The 25,007-nt window shown below is 36.4% G+C and overlaps 1 protein-coding gene across 1 annotated transcript; it reads right to left on the bottom strand.

The window, feature by feature from the left end:
- Window positions 1–2,969: 2,969 nt before the first annotated feature.
- Window positions 2,970–23,235, bottom strand: CCDC172 (coiled-coil domain containing 172). The gene is made up of 8 exons (XM_063337809.1): window positions 23,157–23,235; window positions 22,844–22,929; window positions 19,340–19,456; window positions 18,019–18,184; window positions 15,906–16,007; window positions 14,843–14,945; window positions 3,857–3,944; window positions 2,970–3,002 (listed from the first exon to the last, which is right to left on the bottom strand). The coding sequence occupies exons 1-8, from the start codon at window positions 23,233–23,235 to the stop codon at window positions 2,970–2,972; spliced, it is 774 nt and encodes a 257-aa protein (XP_063193879.1).
- Between the last annotated feature and the right edge of the window lie 1,772 nt (window positions 23,236–25,007).

The following is a 25,007-nucleotide window of genomic DNA, read 5'->3' on the forward strand; positions in this document are numbered from 1 at the left end:
AGTCTGTTACTGAGAGGTGTCTTTTACAGGGCAGGGCTGGGAGCGGTGGTTTGATGATACAAATACCAGGCTGCTCAGCTGTGTCTCGGGTATGCAGCCACAGTAGAGGAGAGGTGCTGGGGTCTGGGTGTGAACTGCAGTTCATCAAGTCTTCTGTGAAGGATGTAGGACTTGATGCTTACCAGGTAAATTTAGTAATCGGAAGTATTTCTTTGTCTCCTTTCAAAAACGGGATTTGTTTTATCTGTTGATCCTAGAAAGCAACTGTTCCCAGGCCCAACACAGAAGCATGGCTAGTTATCCCTATACCTTTTTTCCCCTAGAATAATAACTTTTTTCTTGGGCTATCTTCCTCTTCCTCACTAACTGCTTCAAGTATTTCTATGGCTCTAATTTGTCTTTTTGCATCATAAAAAAGGACAACTACTTCCTCTTGGGCTCAGAAGTTCCATTAGACTCTCATACACAAGGTATATAATATATAATCTATCCTTTTAAAAATATATTTCACAGTATGTCATCCGTGAAATAATTATTTATTCATAAAAACTCCGTGTGTATTTTCATGGCAATTTGGCAATGTTCTGTTCTTTAACATCTTTACTAAACCTGACAAAAGATTTTGTTCTTTTTTACTCACTATTTAAAGGATTACTCATTCCTGGTTTGAGAGTTTTAAAGAAAATCCACAAAACATAAACTTTTGCTTAATTTTTAGTTTGAGTCTTCCAAACAGAAATATTCTATTGGTCCCAAATTACATTATTCATAAGACAAGGGTGAAAAATGTAGTTTTATACTTGGAGAAATTGGTATTTTTTACATTCACCCTGCAACAGCTGGTTTAGTCTGGCATTATATTTTTTTCAGAGCTGTTGAGGGATTTTTTTAGCCCAATAGGATTTGCATTGATTTCTGTTTCACTTTTTTGGGGTGAGGTTTATTCTTGTTTTGTTGCTGTATTGATTCTGAGAGCTTTAGCCATTGGGGTTATTATGAATTTTGCTGTATTTATGGTGCAATTCTACAATAATCAAGAACTTAGACCTTCACAGCTATTAAAAACAAACACCCCCTTACTAAACAAACCAACCAACCCCCCACAAAAACCTCAAGTTGCAACTACTTCCCTGGAATCTGAAGTATCTCTGAAAAGGGCTTCCATATCTCTTTTTCTCAGATGTTTTTTTTTCAGGTGACTTAGGGACATTAATTTTATTATTTATTGATAATTATTGGATGCTATTGATCATTCCACTTACCTAAAATGTATATGTAGAACGCTGGTATGGATCAAACAACTATATAAATATGAGATCATTGCAAAAGAGGCACAAGGATTCTTGTAAATAAAAGCAACTATAAAGGAATAAACCTGAAGTTTAAAATTAAGTTTTTCCTCATTGATTAATCAATACACTTAGCATAGTCAAGATCCTTTAAATGAATAAAATGATCAGAACAAACTCAGCCATCCTAGCAAATCCCAAATTTGTATCTGCTTCCAGCATTGAAAGGCAGAGATAGCACTGCTTTAGCTGTCTGTAGACGCTCGGGTATGCAGCTGTATCATTTTGCAGTACGCCCTGAGTTGGATCAAAGCCCACAGTGGTAGTTGCCTAACTTTTTTAAAAGAGTCAGATGGTCCCCTAGAAGTCAGAGGGACTAAGTTGTTTAAAGTTAAGCACATCCTAAGAGGATCTGTCTTAGGCAAGAGACAAAAAAAAAAACCCTCAAAAGGATGTCAGCTCCAACAGCACTGGTTATTAAGAATGATAATTCCAACCTCTTGGAATTATCCTGGTTAGCCCAGCGGATCAGAATACTCTTTGATACTAGTGCTGCAGATCAAACCTTGCCAGACTTCAAACTGCAGCTGTGTCCCAAGGGGAAAAAACTTTCTCCCTCGCAGTCAGAATTTGGTCAGCTTCCAAAAGTGATTTATTCCTCCCTTCTTAATAAAACATCTTTTGCAGCTTTATGTATGACAGACACCCTCTGTAGCTTGGAGAGCTCTGGGTGTAAAAAACTAGCAAAGAACAGTTATCTATCCCACCCCCTAGGTGGGAAGCAGATTGAAAATTATCTGCACACACGGTTGGATGTGATGGGACGATGACCACAGAGTGGGCTCTGGCTGAGCAGAGTGAACGTTTTTACACGGTCCTATTATAAGCACCTGAATCATGAAGTCAGTTCCTACTCTGGGGATGGGAACTGCTCTAACAGTTATATGTCCTACAAGCTTGAAAGAATAGGGTCCCTTATTCAACAGAAATTCTCCACCAATTGTGGACTTTTCTGTTAGAATACAGTTTTATCTTTGCTGCCAAGTGCTGAAGATAGCACGCAGTATTTTGTGGACTGTTGAGAGAGGCAGAAGACTTCTGATGTAATGAGAAGACAAGTGCTTAGTAATGGACTGGCTTACCATCAGTGGAGGCATCTACCGGTCAGTAGATTTGGAAACTATTCTGGACTATCATGCAGTATTGCTGGAGTTGAGCTGTTTCAGGGAGCTTGTTACAGAACCGCGTTGTCAAGGGATAAACTAAGTAGCCACAGCTCCTGTTAAGTATTTCTTAACAGTAATAGCAGCCTTCCTCTCAAATAAGAGCACATCGCTACCTTAAAAATAGGGGAGCATTTATTCTGAAAAATAGTACATAGAGAATAGAGCTGGTAATCCAGGAACTCGGCTGTTTGTGTAGTGGACTATGTGCTGTCCGTTCATGGGCAACAAAGAGGAAACTAAAGACGGATAGCTGTTGAACTTGAGGATAAAACACAAACCCCCCACTTCTTTTAAATGAATAAAATTTAATGTTAATGAAAAGTAAAGGCAGATACAAGCTGCGGTTTCATCAAACAAAAAAATAGAAGCAAATCTGATAAAGCTGGAGTAAAATGGTTTTAAAATACTCAAAGACTAACTTCTGTGATGCTCCATATCATATACCACATATTATTCACTTGTCTGAAGACTTTTTTTGTGATAGATTCTGGAAAAGAGAAAGAATTGAATTACAGAAAATGAAATCTAATGAGTTCGGTGTGTTCTTTATGGAGACATTTTTAAACAAAAAGGGGTTTTTTTTGTTTGTTTCTGAGGTTTGAGAAGCATGATAAAATTAAGGGATGAAGTATGAGTAAGTTACATTCCTCCAACAGAAACTTGAAACTGATCATAAAAGTGAGTAATACAACTTTCCCATGACTGTTATTCTGCCACTGATGCTACTGGCAGCTGCATCTTCATACAGCTCAAGCAGGGACTCTGAAATGAACCTTTAAAACCGCTTTATTTCCAAAAATGGGACTTCAAAATATTTTTTCTCTTTGTCTTGTTACAGAGACTGACAATCAAGAAATCTGAAGTTAAGATTGACATTTAGAGAGAAAACACACTTTAATAAATTTTTGTAAAGAATTTGTGAGTGGAAAAAAATAAAGTATTACATAAAAGGATGCTATTATAGTCCTATTTATCCATATTCCCATCTTCCATTTAACTGACAGCTGGAGGTAAAGATTAATTTAGCTCCCAAATGCATAATCTTTTGCATCTTTCAAGAAACAAATTATTAGTACTAGTCCTCAAATAGGTCTTTCGTGTGCTAAAAACGTCTTTAAATTCTTTTCTGTGCTTCCCTTTTCTCTGAGAAATGATATTCCTGGATATTTGGAAATAATAGGCTAAAACAAATGAGAATTGGAGTGCACCTGCAATGCAAGGATGTTTGGCTGTGTACATAGTATAAAAAATGCTTATTAAAAACTACTTTTAATCATCTCAAATTACACCTTTAAAACTAAAATTATCAAGTACTTAAAATACATAATGAAAATGGCATACCACTTGCAGAATTTCAATTTCTGTTCGAAGAGTCTCACAGATACTTTCCCAATCATCATCTCTGCAATTTTCCAATTCTTTCTTAAGCCTGTGTCCAAAACCAAATAAATTTTAGGATCAGAGAACTGTTGCTTCGGTAACTATTTTTTTTCAGCTTTGGTCCCAATTGTCAATTTGATTTATGTGCGAAAACCCTTATTGATCTATTTGCATGATCAGGATTTAAGTTTGCTAGTTTTGTAATTGGCAGTCCAACACGCTGCTCCCCTGCAATATCGTTGGATTTCATTCAGCCCTGGCAGTTGTGATGGCAACATGAGGAACTTCAGAAAACGATACGTTGGGTTTTTACAAAGTGTATCTTGACTAAGTACTTTGTTAGACAAATTTCTGGACCATGTTGTTTTCATAAACTGTGAAAGATTTATGGCCTCATTAGTCATCATTTTCCTTATTTAAACACGTGAATTGGAATGTTGATACTCAGGAAGTACCATATGCTACTGTTCTTACTTTCCCTGGGTATCTACTTGTAGCTGCTGGTGGAAACAGAATGTTGGATTGGACGGGTCCTCTGCCTGACCCTGGGCGGCCATTCCTGTGCAGTCGTTGCTCCGTACCCCTCCACAGACTCCTTTGCTATTGCTGCTGTTCTCTCCCTGCTGCTCCTGTTATGCTACAGCACTTACTGACTGTTTCCCAATAGTCTCAGCCAGGAATTCTCTAACTTCTCTATAATAATTACTAGTTTTAATATAGTGATTTTTGCATTCAAAAGACCACTGGCCTTTCCCCCATTCTTTCAAGATTATATAATAGCCACAATGGCACTAGTAGCAATTATCTGTAAAAATATCATTTAAAATTAATTGTAATGTAAAATGTTAGTAGCTTAACATTAAAATCTGCTAGAAAATCAGATAGCATGGAGCCAGCACCATACGGAGAGCCACCTCTGGATCCACAGGAAGTGGTCAGCAAAAAAAATTGCAGTGTGCGGTTCTGTTTTCATAAGAAGGTGGAGATATTCATAGCGGCGATGCTTGCAGAGATGGAGCCTCCTTTTGTCTCTTTGAGGCATAAAGCAGTTTTTACAAACAGCTCTTGGCTAATTTCTGCTACAAGTATGGAAACAACAAAACAAACCTTAGCGTCAGGATACTCAATTGTTGCAGCTCCTGAATCACTGCAGCTTCTCTCCAAATGTTTTCATGGAATGAAAAGAGGTAAAAGACTTGCCTTTATCTAACACCGTCTACAAACCAAGCTCACAAGTCCAGAGTTTTGAGAATGAGAAAAATGCATTTTAATTGGGAAAAAAAAAAAACCAAACCTATAGAAAAAGGCTTTCCAAGGGAAATAACAGTGTTTGGGAAATGTGTAAGACATTTAAGACATTAGTCCTGCTAAAGGAAGACACCTACTTTGCACATCAACGACTGTAGTGGTTTAAATTAATGCTCAGTAGGCCAAGAGAAATCTATGCCAGAGCTTTTAGTAGTCTGATGAATACAAGGTGATGAGATTGTACTGAGTCTTTCCATGGCTATCATAGGAAAACATAATGAGAAAGCTGAAGTTGCTTACCCTTAATACAGTTTCAGCAAGCAATGTGAATAATCTGGGACATATAGACTGAAAAAAAGGAGGAAAAGTATATCTTCTGATTCTCATTAAATAGCTAAACTGATGCAGCAAAGCAGGACCCTGTTTATTCTGAAGTTGAAAGAGGAGGTAGCAACCATTTTTCCTTTCATATACTATGGTAGAGAACAAATTATTTAACCCTATGGTACAGATAACGCACCACTTTCACTGTCCTACTGCAGATAGAGTTTGTTTTCTACACATGAAAATGGCTTTATTAAAAACAAAAATATAGCTTCATATGAGAGGAATAGCTTAGTCACCACGTGGATTAGAACAGTAGCATAAAACTGGACAGTAAGTTAATTTTGCTGTTCCTGGGGAAATGTAAATATCTTACCATCAATATGGAAACAGTATGAGCTCTGTGTGTTTGTATTACAAAGAAGTAAATGTCTCTTCTTTCAGAAATATTTCTCCTGCATTCATAACACACACACGTGTTCAACAAAAGGAAATTTTGAACTACACCTTAAGAAATTAAATATTCACTGTACTGTACTACATTGCTAGTTTACAGACCATTTTCATTGAGAGGAGTTCATTTCAAGGTCTAAGATCAGCTTCTGATCTTGATTAAATCAGCTTAACTTTATTGCCTTGCCTCCTCATGTTTTTCTCTCTGTGTTCTCTGTTAGCGTGATATTAGAACCCTAATTTATTTAAGACAAACAAAAGCCCTTCTTTGCCTAATTTACTTCAGAAAGAGACATAGTCTGTTAATCTCAGAGAAAATGCGCTCTCATTGTCTTCCATGCTGTAAAAGCGATGCATAGCCTGTTTGCTAGTTGTCAGCTGAGAATGATACCAGCCCACGTTAGGTGTACACTAAGGATAGAACAACCAGAAGATAAGCAGTAAGAGTTGCTTATCTGTGTCTTGGGATTGTCAATTAATTACTATTGATGGTGTGCTTTGAAACTGTAACGTTTTGCATATGGATTTAAAAATTTTATTTAGAATATTTTATAAAACTTTTAAACGTGGTGACAGCACAAGTCCTTACATAGCATGGGGTAGTGGTGATAAAAGACATTCATTCAAATGTGGTGTTTAATTTTTACATTAATCAATTGATTCTGCTTTCAGGTCTTCCTTCTTTCTTATTTAGAAGCTAGATAATTAGAGTATGTGCCAGGAATATTACACTCACAAAACAAGGGCTGTCTGTTAGGTTACAGTCTCCACAATTAATGCATCAGAGACGCCTGAGTTACTGAATAAATGATGAAGTTTTACCAGAAGGAATGTGAGACAATGGAACTATTCAAAAAAATGCTTAACCTGGAAGCAGATTTAGCTTTTTCATTTTACATTTAAGATAAGCAGTATATTCATATTTGTCTTTCCTCTATCAGATTGAATGTGCAAACCAATTATTCATGAAACTATGCTGTCTAGATGGAGGGCAAGTTTTCTGTCACCTTCAGCAACGGAAAGAGATGTACCTTTTGCCAGACAAAGGATTAATATGACAATTATACCCTCCTTATGACTATGATAAAAAGCAAATCTCTTAAAAAAAAAAGTACTAATCAGAAGTATCAGGCTAGCATTTGTCCCTCTATGTCCTTTGTTTTTGTTTTCATCTCTTTGATGATAATAAAATATATCTTTCAGAAAAGTCATAGTGCTGTATTAACATTGTGTTGGTAAGTTACAGCATCACAAGTAACGGGCTCAATGAACAGCCGGAGCTGCAATGCTGTATTTGTGAAAGGAGTCTTGACTATTCCTTTGAAAGGCATTCAAGATCAAAAGCCATAGCAAAACCTAGCCTTAAATCAAGTAGGAGGGACAACAGCATCAGCATCTTTTTGGATGCCAGCTTGCCTTAGACTGAGGTCTGCTATCAGTGGTCCATTTTCCATTACTCTTGAATGCCAGAAGCGACAAAGAGATGAAGAAGGAGGAGATCGCTGAAGATGATCGATTTTGCAGCTTTGAAATGAGCACAGCTATTAAATGTCATTGGCATTTGCGGCTGATACGCACTCTTCTTGAATTTCAGCTGTATATGCAGAAGGCAAATAGGAAAAATAATTGTGAAATCAATACATGCTGGTATTATGAATTGAACTATGATGAAAATAATGTTATTGTCAAACAGGTTTCTCCGAAAATCATCCACAGATTCATGGAATAATTGTATGTAAAAAGTTACAAAGAAGAAATAGTTTGTGCAGAACGCAGGGTGAATATGTGGTTTTTAGAGCCATTTTTTTTTTAAAGTGTAGAGGGAAGATCCTACCTGGTTATTGTTGGAATAGCAGAAGGAGCAAACTGTCTCTTGCTTATGTTTTGCTGAGACAAGTAAAACATTTTTTTATTTTCCTTCTTGTCTTTGCATTGTTTGTGACCACCATTTTATTTTTTAGCTATAAATACAAGGAAGAACATTGAAGTGTATTATAAAATGGAATTGCTTGACACTGATATGCATCAGAGACATATACGGGGCATGGAATTTATGGTACAAAATGAAGTTCCCTCAGAAGTTTTATATGTATATACTTGAGAGTATGTGCGTTGATTTTCCTGAATTTTATCATAAAGGTCACCAGAAACATTTAGCAAGGTTTTAAGACTTTACTGAGATTGGAGAAAAGTATAGAAGACTTTGGTTTATTGTCGCAAGCCAAAGTAGAGCTAACGTGTTGGGGTCTTTCAGTCTCAGTTCAGTACTGGGACTAAATTAATGTGTATGTTTTTATGGTAAGAGCAAGATTTTGCTGGGTATCTACGCTTTGCTGACACCACTAAACAGAAAATGCTATTGATATAGTTGAAGAAGTCAATAAATTTCAGACTATTATCAATTGATTGAGGAAGGGAGAAAATGAGTCCTAAATGGAATTCGGTATCTCAAAACATAAACTCAAGCGCTTGAGTTGAATGAATAGATTATAAAAGTATGTGCTTGATCGAGTATAAATAGAATAAAAATTAAGAAAGTGATCTATTAGTAATAATAAATTCTAGTAAGAAGAGGAAACATGAAAGTAAACAGGGTACTAGGCTACGTAATTATGGGAATTAAATGCAAATTAAAATAAATATAAATACCTTAGTTAAAATAAGAAAATTTCAGCTTTTACTGTTCTGGATCAAATGCTGATTGTAAAATACAGTTATCATTGATTAAAGCTTGTATTTTGTGAATGCTATCAGGCAAGTATTTATAAAAGTAGTTACAGGTCTTGAAAAGTGTGGCGTTTGTTGTTTTGGGGGTTTTTTTAATGTATGTTCCCCAAATACATAAAACATCACAAGAAGTCTTTAAGGAATATATTATTAGAGATGAATAAGCATGGAAGGGTTAAGGCACACTGAATTAAACTACACATTTAGGATTACATTTGCTTTTGTGCAGACAGCAAACCAAAGTTATACGGACTACTTTCCACAGGAACCGTAAGAACTAATTACATAGGAAAGAAAAAATTTACAAGCATCAGAGACATCAAGTTGAAATCTGTTCCTAGGGGTCAATAATATTCCTATTGAAAGGCAGGGAAAATAAATACAGGTCAATGATCCTTCTAGTTCAAATATCTTGATTTTTCTATTGTACAGGGAAAATTAGATCTCAGTTTGGATGTATTAATATGGCTACTATATTGCTGAAATTAATATCTCTATGCTCTACTGCTTTGCTTCATGCATACTATGTCATTTTCTCCGAGTAGAAAGGTTTTAGAAATGTCCTTGTTTCCCTCTGCATTACGGACTCTCCATTCTCTGCTCATCTTCCAGGTTGAATGCACCTTTTTTGAAAAGCTGGTGAGAGATTTGCACACGGTATTTTTACACCCTTCTGGTTTTTGTTAGAAATACCTCTTGCTTTTATCTTTTCCACAGCTATATTTACTTTTGATGCTTATGGTTGTCTTTTGACTTCAGAGTATGCTCAGGCCTCTCTTCTCCTTTGCTTCCAGGTACCTATTATTGAAGTCCTTAGTTGTACATAAACTTGCACTATATATAATTATATTCTGCCTCTTTTTTAGTTAATTCACTCTACAAGGTCTAGAGCATTTAAATTGTTTTAGACTGTTGTCTTAAAACACTTTCTATTCCAAAGTCACTATTTAAAACATTAAGCAAGACCAGCTGTGGTTGCAGTTACCTTCTTCCAGCCCCAGAATTTCTTTTTTGAAAACCTATCACTTTTAACCTATCACTGTTGTTACTATTAGTCATTTCCTTACTCACTTAAAATTTTTAATATATCTTCCTCAGGTTAACTAGTAGTTTCCCAGGTGGGATAACATCAAATACTTTGCTAATATCTAGATGGGTGGCATTTGCATTTTCTTTGACTATCCAATCGGTTGTCTTATCAAAAAAAGATATCATTAGTTGGATTTGATCTACTTTTTGTAAATCCATACTGCAATTTATAATAGAAACCTATTTTAACATAATTCAAACTATAATAGTTCCACTGGGCACTGCTATTAAAAAGAAAAGCTTAAAAAATCGATGAGGAGATTGTCATTAAAAAACTCATTTTGAACCACATAGATTACTCCAGAGACTGATATTTCCTGATTATAAAATTTAATATGAAATTAAATTGCAAATTTTTTTTTTTTTTTTTAAACCACCAAACCCATGCATGGGCGTAGGCAGTACACTGCTAGCATGAAACATTTGCTCAGCTCTAATGAACATATTTCCTGTATGATTTGTATGAAAGAAAGCATCGTTTTTTCCTTCCTAATGGAAGGAAATGGAGTAATGGAGTTTCTTTTTCTATATTATGAAGTATAAGAAGCAGTACTATGTTTTTGGGAATTAGACAAGTATATAAAGCCTTGAACAATTTACAAAGCAAGCTGACTCCATGCATTTCTCTTCTGCTGCTTTTCTGAGATAGAACAGAAATTCAGGTTTCAAAGGAACGTTTTATCCTTAGTCTACCTTCAGAATAGCATGAGAAATATTTTCAATTTTAGGTAGAAACTGTCTGTTCTTAGTCTAAATAAACTTTAATTAGAATTAGTCCTAGGTTGCTTTACATAAGGCAACACATCAATTTAAAATTAAAATGTGAAAGAAGATAAATAATTAATATAGTAAGTAATTACAATGAATATAATAGTGAAATGACATAGCTAGGAATTTACTGGTATCAGTTAGTCTCTGCTTGACTCCTGTATTGTTCCACGTAAGTGATGCTACTTGCGACCTGCCAGGGAAATGTGACTCGAGAGCTGATGCCAAAGTTCTTTCCTGCTGTTTTGTGTTTGGGGTTGGCATTGGCAGAACAGATAATTAAAATAAGGCTTTTGATTTTAATTGCAGATCTTTTCTGAAAAAAAGACCTCTTTTCTTAAATATTTCTCTGAATTATGCACCTGTATCATGAGACTTATGATTTTCAGGGTGCCTACTTTGAGGAAGAGGGTACAGCGTCTTACCCATAACTATAGCTGTGTTTAACATGCAAATTTTGGTTAGCTTTTCCTTGTATCTGATATGTATTAGAACAAACCTACAAGTGCAGCACCAACAGCTGTTGGAATTACTGGCGTGTGCTTCTTATGACCTTTCGTAATTCTTTGATGGATTTGGGAGAAATTTTCTGAAACTGCAGACAGGGTATAGGGCATTTTTCTCAGATCAAAGATGAATTGCTGTAATTTGAATTAGCTGGCTACACTCTTCAGCTGAAATGCAATTTACTTTAAGATATATACTTAATTGTAATGAAGATTCTTGCCTCGCCAGCTACTTTTGATATTGATTTTTAAGCTGGGATTAGGTATGTGATACAATAACAGACTTACAGGGTGGTCTGGGAGCTACATATATCAGGTTATTGATGCTGACTGTCTCTCACATTTGTTCTAGGGAAGCATTAAAAACATTGGTATTTTTACCATTTAAAGAGTGGTGTGGTTTCCTGCTCTGTAAAAAAAAGAATAAAAGTTTGTGCTTCTTTCACAGAAAAAATACATAATTTTGATCCACACGTTGTGTCAAAATATTCTTCTTTCTATATATACTGAATATGATTTTCAGTAAAAGCTAAAACTCTATTCTTGCAATAGATATGATACAGGGAAAAAGCTTATCTTGTTAGGCTAAAAAGGGTTGTTTCTCCAACACCGTAGGTTCAATCGCGTTTATTTTAACATGACCAAAACTGACATCTCTTGTATATGTAAGATTGCATTAATTACTTACATACTAGTATACGTAAGATTGCATTAATTGGCACTTTGGCTGCAAACGGTCCTTTGCAAGTGCCAAAGGTGTATCTAGGCTGTCAGGAGGGCTTCCTGGTTCACCCCAGGTGCCTGGTACTTTAGTTTTTCCACTGACACTGCATGAATGCTTCTTTATTCTCAGATTCCCTTCAGAGGGCGCTACCAGGAGGTTCCAGGATAGTTCACTCAAGGATCTGCTCCAGAGAGACTATTGGCATGGACTGCATCAGTATGTGCTCTGCTGCAGCAGCTGTGGTCCCTCAAATACTTCTGTGGCACATCATAGGGCATGCAAGATGCATGCTAGGTATTGTCATTTTGAACCAGCACTCTGCTGTGCTGGACATGCCTCCTTTAAGTATTCCATGCATATTTGAATGGAAAATATATGTATATACATGACATTATATCTTAACGCCACAGAGACACTACGAATGGACCAGAGCAGATATGATCTCATCAAATGCTAGGCAGTGTGGAGATGACTGGTTTGTTGCAAATAAAGCTGCCTCTGAGCAGTGTAGGCACAAGACAGTGCATATGTATTGATCTATGGGCTGTTTTCTTCCCCCTGTGCAATCCACAATGATAACTGGTTCATTGGATAATTCAGACTGGAAGAGATGTCAGGAGGTCATCTAGCCCACTGTCCTTCTCAAAGCAGGGTCAGCTACAAGGTCAGGGCAGGCTACTCAGGGCTTTATCCAGTCAAGTCTGGAAACCTTCAAGGATGAAAACTATGCAACCTCTCTAGGCAAATTTTTCCTTTGCTATACTATCCTCATGATTAAGGTTTTTTGTCCTTAAATTCATTCTAAACCCCTCTTATTTCAGCTTCTCCTTTTTGCCTTTTGTCCTCCAGCTGTGCAGCACTGTGCAGATCTTGGCTCCATCTTCTTGATGACTGCCTTGTAGGTACTGGAGGGCAATCAGGTACCTCCAGGGGGTACCTGCACTATTTATAGCTTATAATACTTTAAATTCCCTTTCAGTTTCTTAATTCAGTAGGCCAAACCAAGAAGTGGTAAGTAGGTTTTGTTAAAAAAACATAAAATAAAAATTTATAGAGTTGTATGAGTCTGATAAGGTTTGGGATAATTCTGAACAGCACAGTGCTATGACATACAGAAGCAGACAAATGAGGATTGCCTGTTTGGCTCTACTGAAAAAGCAGAATCTATTAGTGGTGGCACAGAAATGCACTAACGTAGCATTGAGCTTTTCTGAGTATATATGAGATCAAAAGCCAAGTGCAAGATAAAAACACGATTTAGGCAAATCTATCCTAAATTTTGTCCAGTTGCTGAAATGAAAAAATATTTCAATGTTAAGAAAATTTCTTCAATATATTATTACACCTCAAGGAGCACTTCCTTTTTGTGATAGTAGTAATATCAGTAGGAGCACTTTATATTTTGCACTACATGCAATTATCAAATAATGTAAGCTTATCTTGACCATAAAATAGGCATTTTATGAAATAAAAAAAATCTCATCCTCCTTCTTGCTTTGGTTGTAAATTACACTTGCTGGATTTGTAGTTAATAGAATTTAATATATTTTATCCACTGTTGTGTTTTCCACCCAGATAAAACCAAAGTGTCATTCCACAGAGCCGTGATTTAATTTCACTACATAGAAAGACAAACATACATGGATTTGAATGATTTCCCTAGCATCTCATAGCAATCTGTGGCAGAGCTGGGGATTTAAAGTAATATAATGTTTGCTACTTCTGTACCTTATACACAGGAAACCTGTTATAGAAAACTAATTACACCAATTTGAATATTAAGTGGCATCATGGCAGTAAACTACTCCAAGGGAAATATGTTATTTAGAAGGAAGTTGACAACCTCATGTATCACAAAACCTAATATATCACGATGGAATGAATAATGTAAAGGAGTGAATTATAACATGCTGTCTTACAGGATTGCTGCTGTTATTATTATTTACACCATGTCTTCTATGTATATGTTAAATGCAAAGGTTTTGCTACTGTATGCAGAATTGCGAGCTAATTAATTTTTATGCTGAGGAAATTTTGGCCATGTCTCAACAACATGTAAGAGGTTGAAGAGATTTAGTAATAGCGCTGATATATCATTTTCTTTCAAAAACCAATATTCAGCAAAAAATTACCAAATTGTCTTTCAGAAAAATGCTCAGGGTTCTCTGCAAAACTTTATTTTTCGACTAAAAGTTTTCAGAAAAAAATACTATATATATTTATTTTTGTCAAAAACTCAGAGATGTATAGGAAAAAATCCGTGATGGTAACAAATATGTTTTCTTTAACAATTTCTGTTAGAGAATATTTTGGACCAGATTTCTGGGAGGAGTTCCTTTGCATTGTCTATTAAGTATTTTTAAATATCCACGGGCACTTTCATCTGGAACACCATAAAATAGGAAAAAGATGGTTAATTCTGTGATATGGGGCTTTCTGCATTGGAAGATTTTTTGTTGAAAAGCGTTTCTGTATAGTGAAAAACGTAAATGTCACACACCAGCAAACTGACAAGAAACGAGTCATTAGCACTCAGTTCCTGTGAAGCAATATTGACTATTAAGGGAGACTGTGCAAGGTGTTTTGTCTTGGTTAAATCTTCAAAATTTTGTTCTAAACTAGCTGAATTAGAAGGCAAAATAGAGCTGATGGTAGGGACCATAGGAAAAATAAACCTACATTTAGTAGGTTCTAGACGAGGCCCACCTGGCCCAAGGAGGTTACTGTGCCCAACTGGGGAAGGTTGTACGGCCAGTCAGCATAAGTACGTATAGCACTGGGTTGTTCATCAATACTCTGTGTGCCACCGCTATTTTCATGAAAACTTAAGAACTAGCCTTCCACCCAAGGAGAAGTCTTTTGCTCTTCCTCCAAGTTTGACTGACTTCCTTACAACCACTTCCAGTTTTCAGTTGACTGGAATATGCATGTAAGGCTGAAAGGCTGTAATAAGCAACAGGACTTCATGTTCGGTAATAAAAATGAATGATTCATCTGATTTCAAAGGAATGTTGTACAGGACAGGTAAAATAGTCATTGCCAGCAGGACTGGTCTGTAGTTACAGACCTAAAATTAAATTTAGTAACTTATTAGCATGAGACTTTTACCTTAAACATTCAGGATCAGTCTGAGGTTTTTCAGTGACTTGGACTTTTTCTGCTTCTAAATCTTTTGTCTTTCTTTCAGCCTCCCTGATTACTTTCTCAAGATCTAAATATAAAATAACAATTACCTTATAAATATATATCAATCATCCATATTCAAAGACTTCCTATATTTTCTAATTTATATTTTCTAATATTTCTTTGTGAAACTGTTTGTAAAGACATTTCAATAAAGAACGTTACTTATTTTATTATTGTAATTGGTATGCATATTGCAATCTTCTAGAAAATTTCTTTCCTTTTCTGTACAAGTTATGACCATATTTGCGGCCATTCTTTCATAGCTCTTACTGTGACATGCTATTCACACATTTGTAAAAACATTACTAAAGCATTTCTAGATTACATTTTCTTATCCAAATTTCAAAGTCATCCCTATGGCTTGTGATCTCCTTTAACACAGAACCTTGCTTTGTTCCTTCTCTTTAGTTGTTTCTTTTATAGGGTTTCCTGTGTATTCAACACAGCTTTGTGTGTAAACTTTTCTTTTTAGGCACAGACTTTCGTACACAAACACACAAATGTCAATAAAGAGATGACAGTTGAATTTACAACTCAGAGGTTTACACCTAGGCCAAATCTTTCTTTATCAGTCCAAGCCATGTTGCCTGTTAAACATTTGAATTTTAATTACATTCATTTAATTGTAGGTTAATGAGTTTTAAATAATATTTATGCTGATTTTAAGTTCACTTTGAAACACTAAACTCTCCATTTAAGAGTATGACTTACCAGCAAAAGTAAAAATTTCTTTTTCGTATTTATAAGTTATGATTCAGCAAATCTGTAGACCTCAGTATCACTGACATTTAAAATAAATCTTATTGACATCCACAATATTTGTTATAACCATGTTTAAAATGATGTATTACATAATGTAAAAACATATTAAAATCTTGTTTCTATGACTTCTTTTTCTTGAGAAAAATGACTTGACAGAAAAGATTTTTCAGAAGTGTTTGTCAAGACACAAATAATTATCGTAACAAGTGATTATCAGGCATACCTTTGAGTTCATTTTGGAGGGTAAATAAATCCTGCTTTAATTCACTCTTCTGCATCTGGAGTGCATTTAACTGAACATTTTTATGTTCCATTGACTCCATTTCTAAGAAAAAAAAACTTTAAATTAAAATGCACTGCAGTTTTAGTCTTCATGATAAGATTTTAAACATTCTTAACGACTTCTACCAATCTTCAGCTAGTCAAAAAGAACCTGAAATATAAAACTAAAATTGGTCACATAAAACCCAGTTCACAGGAAATTATGTCATATAATGTGTTCATAAATATGAAAGAAAATGTTTTTTTAATGTTATTAAGATGTTTGACATATTTTGTTGACTGGGCATAAAACCAATTACAAATGTTTTTCTTTAGAGTTACTTCAGCTATAAAGGAAGATGACTTATTGAGTAGGTGGTGAACAAATATCTCTCAGCAGGACTAAAAAGAACATATTTTGTTTAGTGTTACGGACATTTGAACCTGACCGTTGACAGCATCTGGAATTAATTGTGATTGTTTCCCTGACAACTGGAGGTCCTCACTTAATTTCCTTGTTATGAGTTATTTCAACTTTTCTCTTTTTATTGTTGTCAGGGTGCTCAGGACTGTAGCAGACAGAAAGACAGAGTAGTTGTACTTCAAAAAAGGTGCAATTTAAAATGATGGAATTAAGACAGCAACTAAACCAAGAGAAGAATATTAGTCACCTTTCATGTCTTACTCATCTAACCTTTAAGAGTCCATTTGATCAGATCTGCCTGAATACGTAAAAATTAATCAATAAAAGTAACAGGTGCCACCAAATACTGGCTCCTTTTCAGTTGTGGGTCAGCATCAGAGACACAGGAAATACAGAAAGAAGGTACCACCAAGTACAAACTCAAACAGACAGTCCTACTTCAGTAACTTTACATCAGATATCGAGAATTCAAAGTGCCGGCACTTGATGAATCATTGAATCATGAGACTGGAAAGGACTTTGAGGGACCATACTGCATTCCTCCTCCTGAAGGCAGGATCAGCTTGTACCTGTGTCATTTCTGACAGATGCTTGTCTAACCTGTTCTTATAGACCTTTGGTAATGGACTCCTAATTCCTTTGGTAACAGAATCTCCTAAGGCAGAGTGTTTCAGTAGTTCACTGTTCTTAGCAAGATTTCTAAACAACCAGCCCGACTCTACCTTATTGTGGTTTACACTTGGTTTTATTCAGTTCACTATAGGTATGGAGAATATACTAATTTCTTTTTTACAGAATCCTTTAACGATTTGAAGTCTGATATCCATCTTCCACCAGTCTTTTCCTCCATATGTTAAATAGTCCCAATTCTTTATTTTTTTTTCCTTCTCATGTTCTCCAGATCTCTGACCACTCTCAGTGGTCCCATGTGGATTCTCTCCATCTGGTCCACATTTTTTCTTGAAGTGCAACATGCAAAACTAGATGCACAGTACTCCAGCTAAGAGCCTAACTGCCCTAAACAAAGTGAAGGATTATTTTGCATGTCTTAGGGGTCAGAATTATGTTTATGTCTCAGTATGGTTTTGGCATTCTGATGTCATTGACTCATGTTCAGCTTGTGATCCATGATGACTCCTATTTCCTTGCTGAAGGATTGCTTTTCAGTCTGACTCTCTGTTCTGAGAAATCTCATATTCTGTATCTTAACTCAAAGATAAAGTTATACTGCGGCAGTAAAAGACCAGTCCGACAAGACATTTGTGCATATAATTCTTTTGAAGCTAAGGAAATTTACGTAGCACAACCATAGGTGATTATAATCATTGTAAGCCTAATATAGTATGCTACATATAACAGTGCACCTCTGTGCTGGCTGACATTAGACACTGGGAGCCACTTCTGCAGGTCTGCTTCTTCTCCTCATAGTGCTCATAGTCCAAAAGGACTGAAAAGGACAGGGAACAAAAGAGGGTTTAATCATGCTTGTGTGATGTGATATGTCAGACTGCACTCCTTCAGTTTAGTATTAAGAGGAAGTTCCAGACAGCAAGGGAATAGAATTAAAATTATTGTTTTGCACACCTATATTTTACCGATTTTTATTCATGCTCTGGTAATCCAAGATAAAATAGTTTAATATAAGACTTACCGTTTTTCAACAGAGCTGCCTCATTCTCTAAATCATTTATTTCAGTCTTGACTTTTTTTTTAATCAGAAGATCTCTATTACTTGTTAGTCCATACTCATTATTAAACTCTGTTACTTCTCTAGTAAAATTATCATCCTCTTCAGTCATTTTTCTCTTTGAATCTGTCTGAAAAAAAGAAAGAGAAAATTGAGTGTTCAGGTGAAAAAAAAAGAAAGCCTTTGTTAAGCTAGGCAGACTGAAACCCACTGTTGTTGTTTATCCTTAAACTTGTAGTGTAAATATATTTTCCTGACATGAAAATGATCTAAAGCTCTATCATTTTGTCTTTGTTTTAACCTGGGTTTTTTTTTTTGGAAAAAGTGAAGGATGCATTCTTAACAATAAAACATTTTAAAAATCACTACATTATGTTACAGACTTGTGCCAGCAGTTTCCGCTTCAATTCTTTATTGAAATTAGTATAGAGTTCTGTTTAAAGTTGTTGCAAGTAACTAGCTTTTAAGAGGTGGCTAGGTGTGTGTAGCATCAAAGAGATTACATGGTATATCAGGATTCCTAAAATGTGGTGTTGCCTTCACAGAGTTTTTCTTTTCATTGAATAGAATCATAGAACAGTTTGGGTTGGAAGGGACCTAAGGTTCATCCAGTCCAACCCCCCTGCCATGAGCATGGACATCTTCAACTAGATCAGGTTGCTCGGAGCCCCACCCAACCTGACCTTGAATGTTTACAGGCATGGGGCATCTACCACCTCTCTGGGCAACCTGGGCTAGTGTTTCACCACCCTCATTGTAAAAAATTTCTTCCTTATATCTAGTCTAAATCTTGCCTCTTTCAGTTTAGAAGCATTATCCCTTGTCCTACTGCTACAGACCCTGCTAGCGAGTTTGTCCCAATCTTTATTAGAAGCCCCCTTTAAGTACTGAAAGGCTGCAAGTCTTCTCCAGAATTTTGATCCTTCGCAATATATTTTATTGTGGATGAGACAGTCCAATTTAAGATGAGACTTTCTTAGTTTTCTTTCACAAAGAAAATAACAAATCAGAATTGGAGTTCAGTCCTACAACAGCAGACAGTAGAAAATGAAGTCAAGAATGTTAAATCAGCTTTGTAGATAAGCTGCAGCATACATTACCTTAGATCGTGTTTTAAATTAAAAGTGAGAATTTACCTACATTTACATTATTAAGTATGCTAGAGTAAAAAATACAAAATTGATTTCACAGATTTAAAATATTACTTCCATATTTTCAAATTTTAAAGCTGACTACTCTCATACAGTAGAAAAGAGCTGTCTGGATACCGTAGCTGGAAACATACAAAGATTTTAAGAAGACAGCTTTTTTGATTAATAAGTTCAGCTTTCTGTTTTTCTAAGCTGTCTTCACGTTTCTTCAGCATTTCTAAGTAGAACCGTTTTTCAGACAGATGCTGAACCTTCCAAGAGAAAAAAAAAAAAAGGTTATAAAAAAAGGTTATAAAGTAAGATTATTTTTTTATTGTTTCATATACTTTGATATTGTACATAAGGATCTTGGTCCATTTAAAACACAGCTGGCATAGCTTCTGGACTAGCAAAAGCAAAACAGCTCTTTCTTCCCCCCAAAATCTTCCAATATACCACTAAGTTTTTGAAAAGTATCCTTTCTTTTTTAAAAGATATATTTAGTGCTGGTCCATCTATCTAAAATGACATTTTAACGTCTGTTCAGTTTAGAAGATATTTTTTCAGGTTAAAACCAGGAAAAATATTGATCACATGGGATCTTTTACCCAGCATAATACAGTGTCCTCCATCTAATTGTGTGAAGGTCATCACATACCAAATCAGACAATAATATCAGAGGGACTGGGGTCCAACATCAGTGTTCTGGCTGAATGGCTGTACACATCATCAATTCTGCAATGCTACTATTGCATAGACAAAGGAGGGAGAGATATCCTAATATTCTTCTGAGCACAATTTCTGGAATTCTTAGCCAGGGAAGTGTAATGGAAATTAGCTCATTGGTTAAAGACAGTTTGATCGTAAACACCCCTGCCCCCCTCCCCAAGCCCCAAACTTTTCTTTATGCATATAGTTTTATTTTTAGTTTTATTAATTTTAAATGGTAGTTTATGTGATAGAAGGGTGTGCTCTTCAACCACTGCATATTCAAAATTTGCTGAAGAGTTCCTCTCAATTTTCCAGCACATCCATTGCGTCGTTGTCTAACCTAAGTTAAGATATATGGTGGGTTACAATATGACAGCAGGTAAATAGGGAACAGCTAAGTGTTGGAGAGTCTTAAAGGACGAGAATCTTTCATCTGATGAAGCGGAGAAAAGGAGGTCAAGAGAATGAATCAGACTGTAATATTGAGAAGACTAAGTAGGGAAAGTAAAGTTAGCAGAATTGCTCACAGACTGTAAAGGCACAGGGTAAGTATCAGAAAGTAAATTGAATAGTCTGTGTCTGCAGACACAGATGCATGACTGTTTGTGTCTGCAGAAGCAGAAAAGACCAAATAATAGTGATTATGCAGAGGTAAAAATTAAAAGATTGTAAAATGAAATAATGAAGATGATTTTGGAGAGGGTGCAGATGAAGTGCATCTGATCAAAAAAGGAGGAGGATAGTGGAATCAAATGCCCGAAGACTAGAATGTGAGTTGTAAAGGAAAGGACCAGATTTTTTCCTTATCCTTGTTATATCTGGCACGCTAAATGTCCAGGAAGTGCTTGCCTCAGAAATATTTATTTTACATACGAATTCAAAGATTGTATGGTCAAATACCAATGTATTTCTATTACTAGCTGCAGTATAGTTTCTCCATCTATAAGATGCAAAGTTAATCTATGCATTTACAACAGATTTTTTTTTAAGAAATTATTGAGCCATGAAAAGCAAAATGCTATAATTTGGGTTCTAATTACATGCTACCTGATTTTACAGAACAGAGGGAAAAATAGCATTTCCTAGGAATCTTTGATTGACCACAGGCAGTCTCTGTGAAATAGATGTCAAAACACTTTTGAACTCACTCTCATCTGCTTGGTCAGGCATAAGCTGCTGTGCACGCATGTGCTTGGATATGTATGCTTATAAAGAAGTGCAGTTATTTGGTGCAGGACAAATTGAATGGCATTAGCTGAACAGCATTATTTAATGTTATGTGAATTATATTAAGTATTGTAGACATATATAAACTTAATTGCTGCACTGAAAAATAACTGAAAAATAAAATTTCAATAACTATATAATCTTTAAATACGGTCTGATTGAAATGCATTTGCCCATTCTGCTTGTTTTCTGTATCATTTTCTATCTATAAATGAATCGATGTCAGACTAAGCACATAAGTAAAATATATTTTTGTGGACATCAGTGAGAATATTATTAATCCTGCTGGGTAAAGCACATAAGATTTAATTAGGAATAGTTCTTTAGCTCTTCCCATTAGTCATTTACAATAATGGCTCTACTCTTGGGACCTTCTATACCTACCACATAAACCTTGTTCATAAATCACAATGCATCAATAACAAATTAGTAGTATAAACATAAAATTGTGATGTTCATAAATAAATTTATTGAGCAAGGCTACAAAGGACTTTACCTAACAAGCAATACCAGGATATAATCTGTGACGGTTAAGTAAGTTACTGTCTTAAAATGCTTTTGGGCTCTGAGATTGTGGCATGCATAAATGCCAGCGCGTGAATAACAGCTTGCATGCTTATAGTCTCAATTTGCAATCAGTAAATATTTGTAAATGAGTAATGTTGTTAGTTATTATATATATTACATAGTCTTTTGCGAAAGGCAGAAGAGCCTGTTTTTGGAAGGATTATAATCATCCCCCAAACATTTATTTTCTCAATTAGGTGAGGTAATCCCCCAAAGGTTCTTGAAGACGTTTATTTAAGTGATAGGGTACAACAGTTCTGACTTCAAAGGAGGCTCCATATGCTTTCCTGTTGGTGCATACAAGTTTTGCCAGCACAAATACTTAAGAGCACAGAGGATGATATTTATTTTCAGGCACAAGCAAATGGATATTTAAATCATTTGTAACCACAGGTATTAATGGTGAAAAACTCTGCAAAAAAAATCTAAAAATATGTCTGCAGTTTGGTTAAATGGAAAGCATAATAAAATCTCAGAAACATTAAATAGATCCAGAAAATCTCCTCTGTCTTCAATGTCCCTAGAAAACTTCTTAGGCCTTGTGAGCCCTAGCTGTGAGCCCAGGCCCACAGGAAGATCTTTAGTATATGACTCAAGATCCTGTGAGGTAAACACAGGGAATGTTCCCATATATTTTCTGTGAATGGCAGTGGGCAATGAAGGAATGGTTTCCAGGCCTCTGAAGGAAAGTGCCATAACAAGTTCCAGGACTGTGAAGACAGGGCCGCTCACACTGTACCTGTCTCTCCCCAGCTGACGTCTGGTAGCTCCGTCTTGGGGACAGACCAACCTGACATGGCAGTCACTCCCTGCCAAGCTCCTTCTGTGGAGCAGGAGACATGCACGTGTGCTGTCCCCAGCGATTCCAGATTTTTGGAAGGGTTATCTGGAAATGTTCCTACCCCTGAGGCGAGCGAGTCCCTGAACATACCCAGGGGCCAGCCCGAAGGGTGAGATTTATGAGAGGGGAAGCCGTTGACAGACCTTTTTTCACTATGGATATGCACAGTGTAAATTTTCTCAATGCTGTGTTATTCAGTAGGTGAAGCATACTCCTTGAAAGTGTTTATGAATCTATTCCTGAAAGAATAGGTCGTATATTTGTAAATATAATGTATTCCATTATTATGTGTACTATAAACATGCCTGCTTACCTTAGTTTCTAATTTCATTTTTGCAGTGCTCAGCTCTTCTTTTATTTGGTTAATTTTTTCATAACATCTGTTTATGTCGAATTTAGCTGCAACACAACAAAAACTGTGCTCAGTTTGTAAAAAGCTACATTCTTACAAAAAGGTGCCATTGACAAGAAGCAGCCAGTGTGGCTGCCTGCCGAGATTTCACCAACAAAGCTCCCCTCACGACGGCATAGCGGGGCCACCCTGCTTTTCCTCAGGGAAATGGAGAGGCCATGAAGTGTGGACGGCACTGCCGCCGGACCCACAAAATGGCAGCCATGGTGCAGACCTTGTTGGATGAGGCGCCTCTTCTCCCCGGCCTGCTTCTCTGTGAGCTGTATTTGCTGGAACAAAGCATCCAGGTTCATTTCTGTCTTCTCGCAGCGTCTGTGGGCTCTCTTGAGTCTTGCTGGTTTTGTGGAGGGCTGGTTGATTAAAGCTGGGATGCCTTGGAGGAAGGGGAGGCTGGGCCCGGCCACAGCCCTTCCCTCAGGGCTCTGTGCCCCACCAGGCCTTGGCTCTGGCCTCTGCCTCCCGGGGGTCAGGAAAGAAACCCCAGACCATGGAGGGAAGTGACCGTGGTAGATGGGACACAGCTGAGGAGGAAGAGGTGACAGAGGTGACAGAGTGAGATGTGCGGGCTGCAGAGAGTGGCGGGGGAAGAGTGAACCTCAGGCAGAAGGAAACGTGGCTGACTGGCTGGGGGAGCCGACATGGGAAACACGGGAAATGGGAACGAGCAGGCAGAGAAGCAGCACAGTAAGATAAGAGCAGGAGAAAGAAGATATTCGGCGAGGCAAAAGGCAGCTGACACTCTGAATCTTGGCAAACTTGTGCACGTTTGTGAAACATTGGTTCTGACTCAGGGTCTGTGGAGTTCTGATCAAACAGCTCTGACTTACTCTGGGACCACAGGCTTATGTTGTTCAGAAGCTCTTTATTATACCCCTTCCAATTTCTATGGAGTGATCACCATCCTTCTTAAATATTATATCTGCTCAGGTTTATTTGTCATTTGAAGAAAGGTTGATGCCTAACATTAGCAGTTAAGGAAGTAGGCTAAAGTCTATCATACAGAAGATGGTAAAGCTGACTACATAAACTTAAGTGATGGTGATCGGAGTCAATACAGCTGCATTTCACCATTAACATAAAATTACAGTGTTTCTGTTCCAGTTGGTCTTAGTAAGCAAAGATCATAATGTAGACTGTTGCACACTCTTCTGGAGCATATTTGTGTATGGGTTTACTATGCTCTGAGCTTCTGCAACTTTCTGGTTTGTACACTACTGGATGATATACCTGGAAATGCAAATACGCCGTTGAAAATAGAAGTCATATTACAGGCTTGTTCCTACATCTTGAAAAGGATTAACTACATTCCCAGTAGGGAATACCTATGTGAAGTTGGCCTATTTGCTTTGAGGCACAAAAAGCCTGGAGGAATGGAACTTTATACCCTTCCAGCCTTTTTAACGTATAAAAAGATTAGGATTATTGACAGTCCTGTCTTGTTAGAGTTCTCCTCGGAGGAGATACTGTCTTAGAATAGACTGCAGCAGCAAAGTTCAGAAATTAGAAAATCTTTGACCACAAAAAGAAAAACAATATACAAGAAAATAAAAATGTCTTATTAGTGAAAAAGCTGTTCTAAGTTACTAGAATGAAACTGAGAATTCTGGAAAAAAGTTATGTTGTAGCATTTGCTGCTTAAAAAGCACTATGTTATAACTGGTAGTATGCTATAAAATGGTGCCTTTAAAAGAAAAGACATGGCTCTATCTAAGAAACAAAATGTACGTTCTGATGAAATTTAAAAACCTGAAACTAGTACATTATCTTGCAGGAAATGCAATTATTTTTTTAAAATGGAACAAAGTGCAACTGAGGGAGAAGAGTTCACAAAAGTGAATTTAGAAAATGTTTCAGAAGTGAAGCCTCCTACCCAAAGGCCAAAGGAAAAGCGGATGAGTCAAACGGGAACATTTGGTGATTGAGACAGTGATTTGTTACACAGGTCTGATGAGTGAAAAAGTCATTTTACAAAATTCAAGAAAATGAACTGTTCTATCAGTGGATCAAGGAGAAAATAAAATGAAAAGCTTTCTTTGAAGTTTTTGAGACTTGACTGCTTTTGTGT

This window comes from Chroicocephalus ridibundus, chromosome 6 (assembly GCF_963924245.1).
Source record: "Chroicocephalus ridibundus chromosome 6, bChrRid1.1, whole genome shotgun sequence".
Classification (NCBI taxonomy): Eukaryota; Metazoa; Chordata; class Aves; order Charadriiformes; family Laridae; genus Chroicocephalus; species Chroicocephalus ridibundus.

Excerpts from the sequence above, each read along its gene's own strand:
- CCDC172 (XM_063337809.1), bottom strand. The coding sequence starts at position 23,235 with ATGAACCTGGATGCTTTGTTCCAGCAAATACAGCTCACAGAGAAGCAG. Across the intron at positions 22,930-23,156 it reads GAGGCGCCTCATCCAACAAG|CTAAATTCGACATAAACAGA; the intron begins GTCTGCACCATG and ends GTTGTGTTGCAG. Across the intron at positions 16,008-18,018 it reads GGCAGCTCTGTTGAAAAACG|AAATGGAGTCAATGGAACAT; the intron begins GTAAGTCTTATA and ends TTTTTTTCTTAG.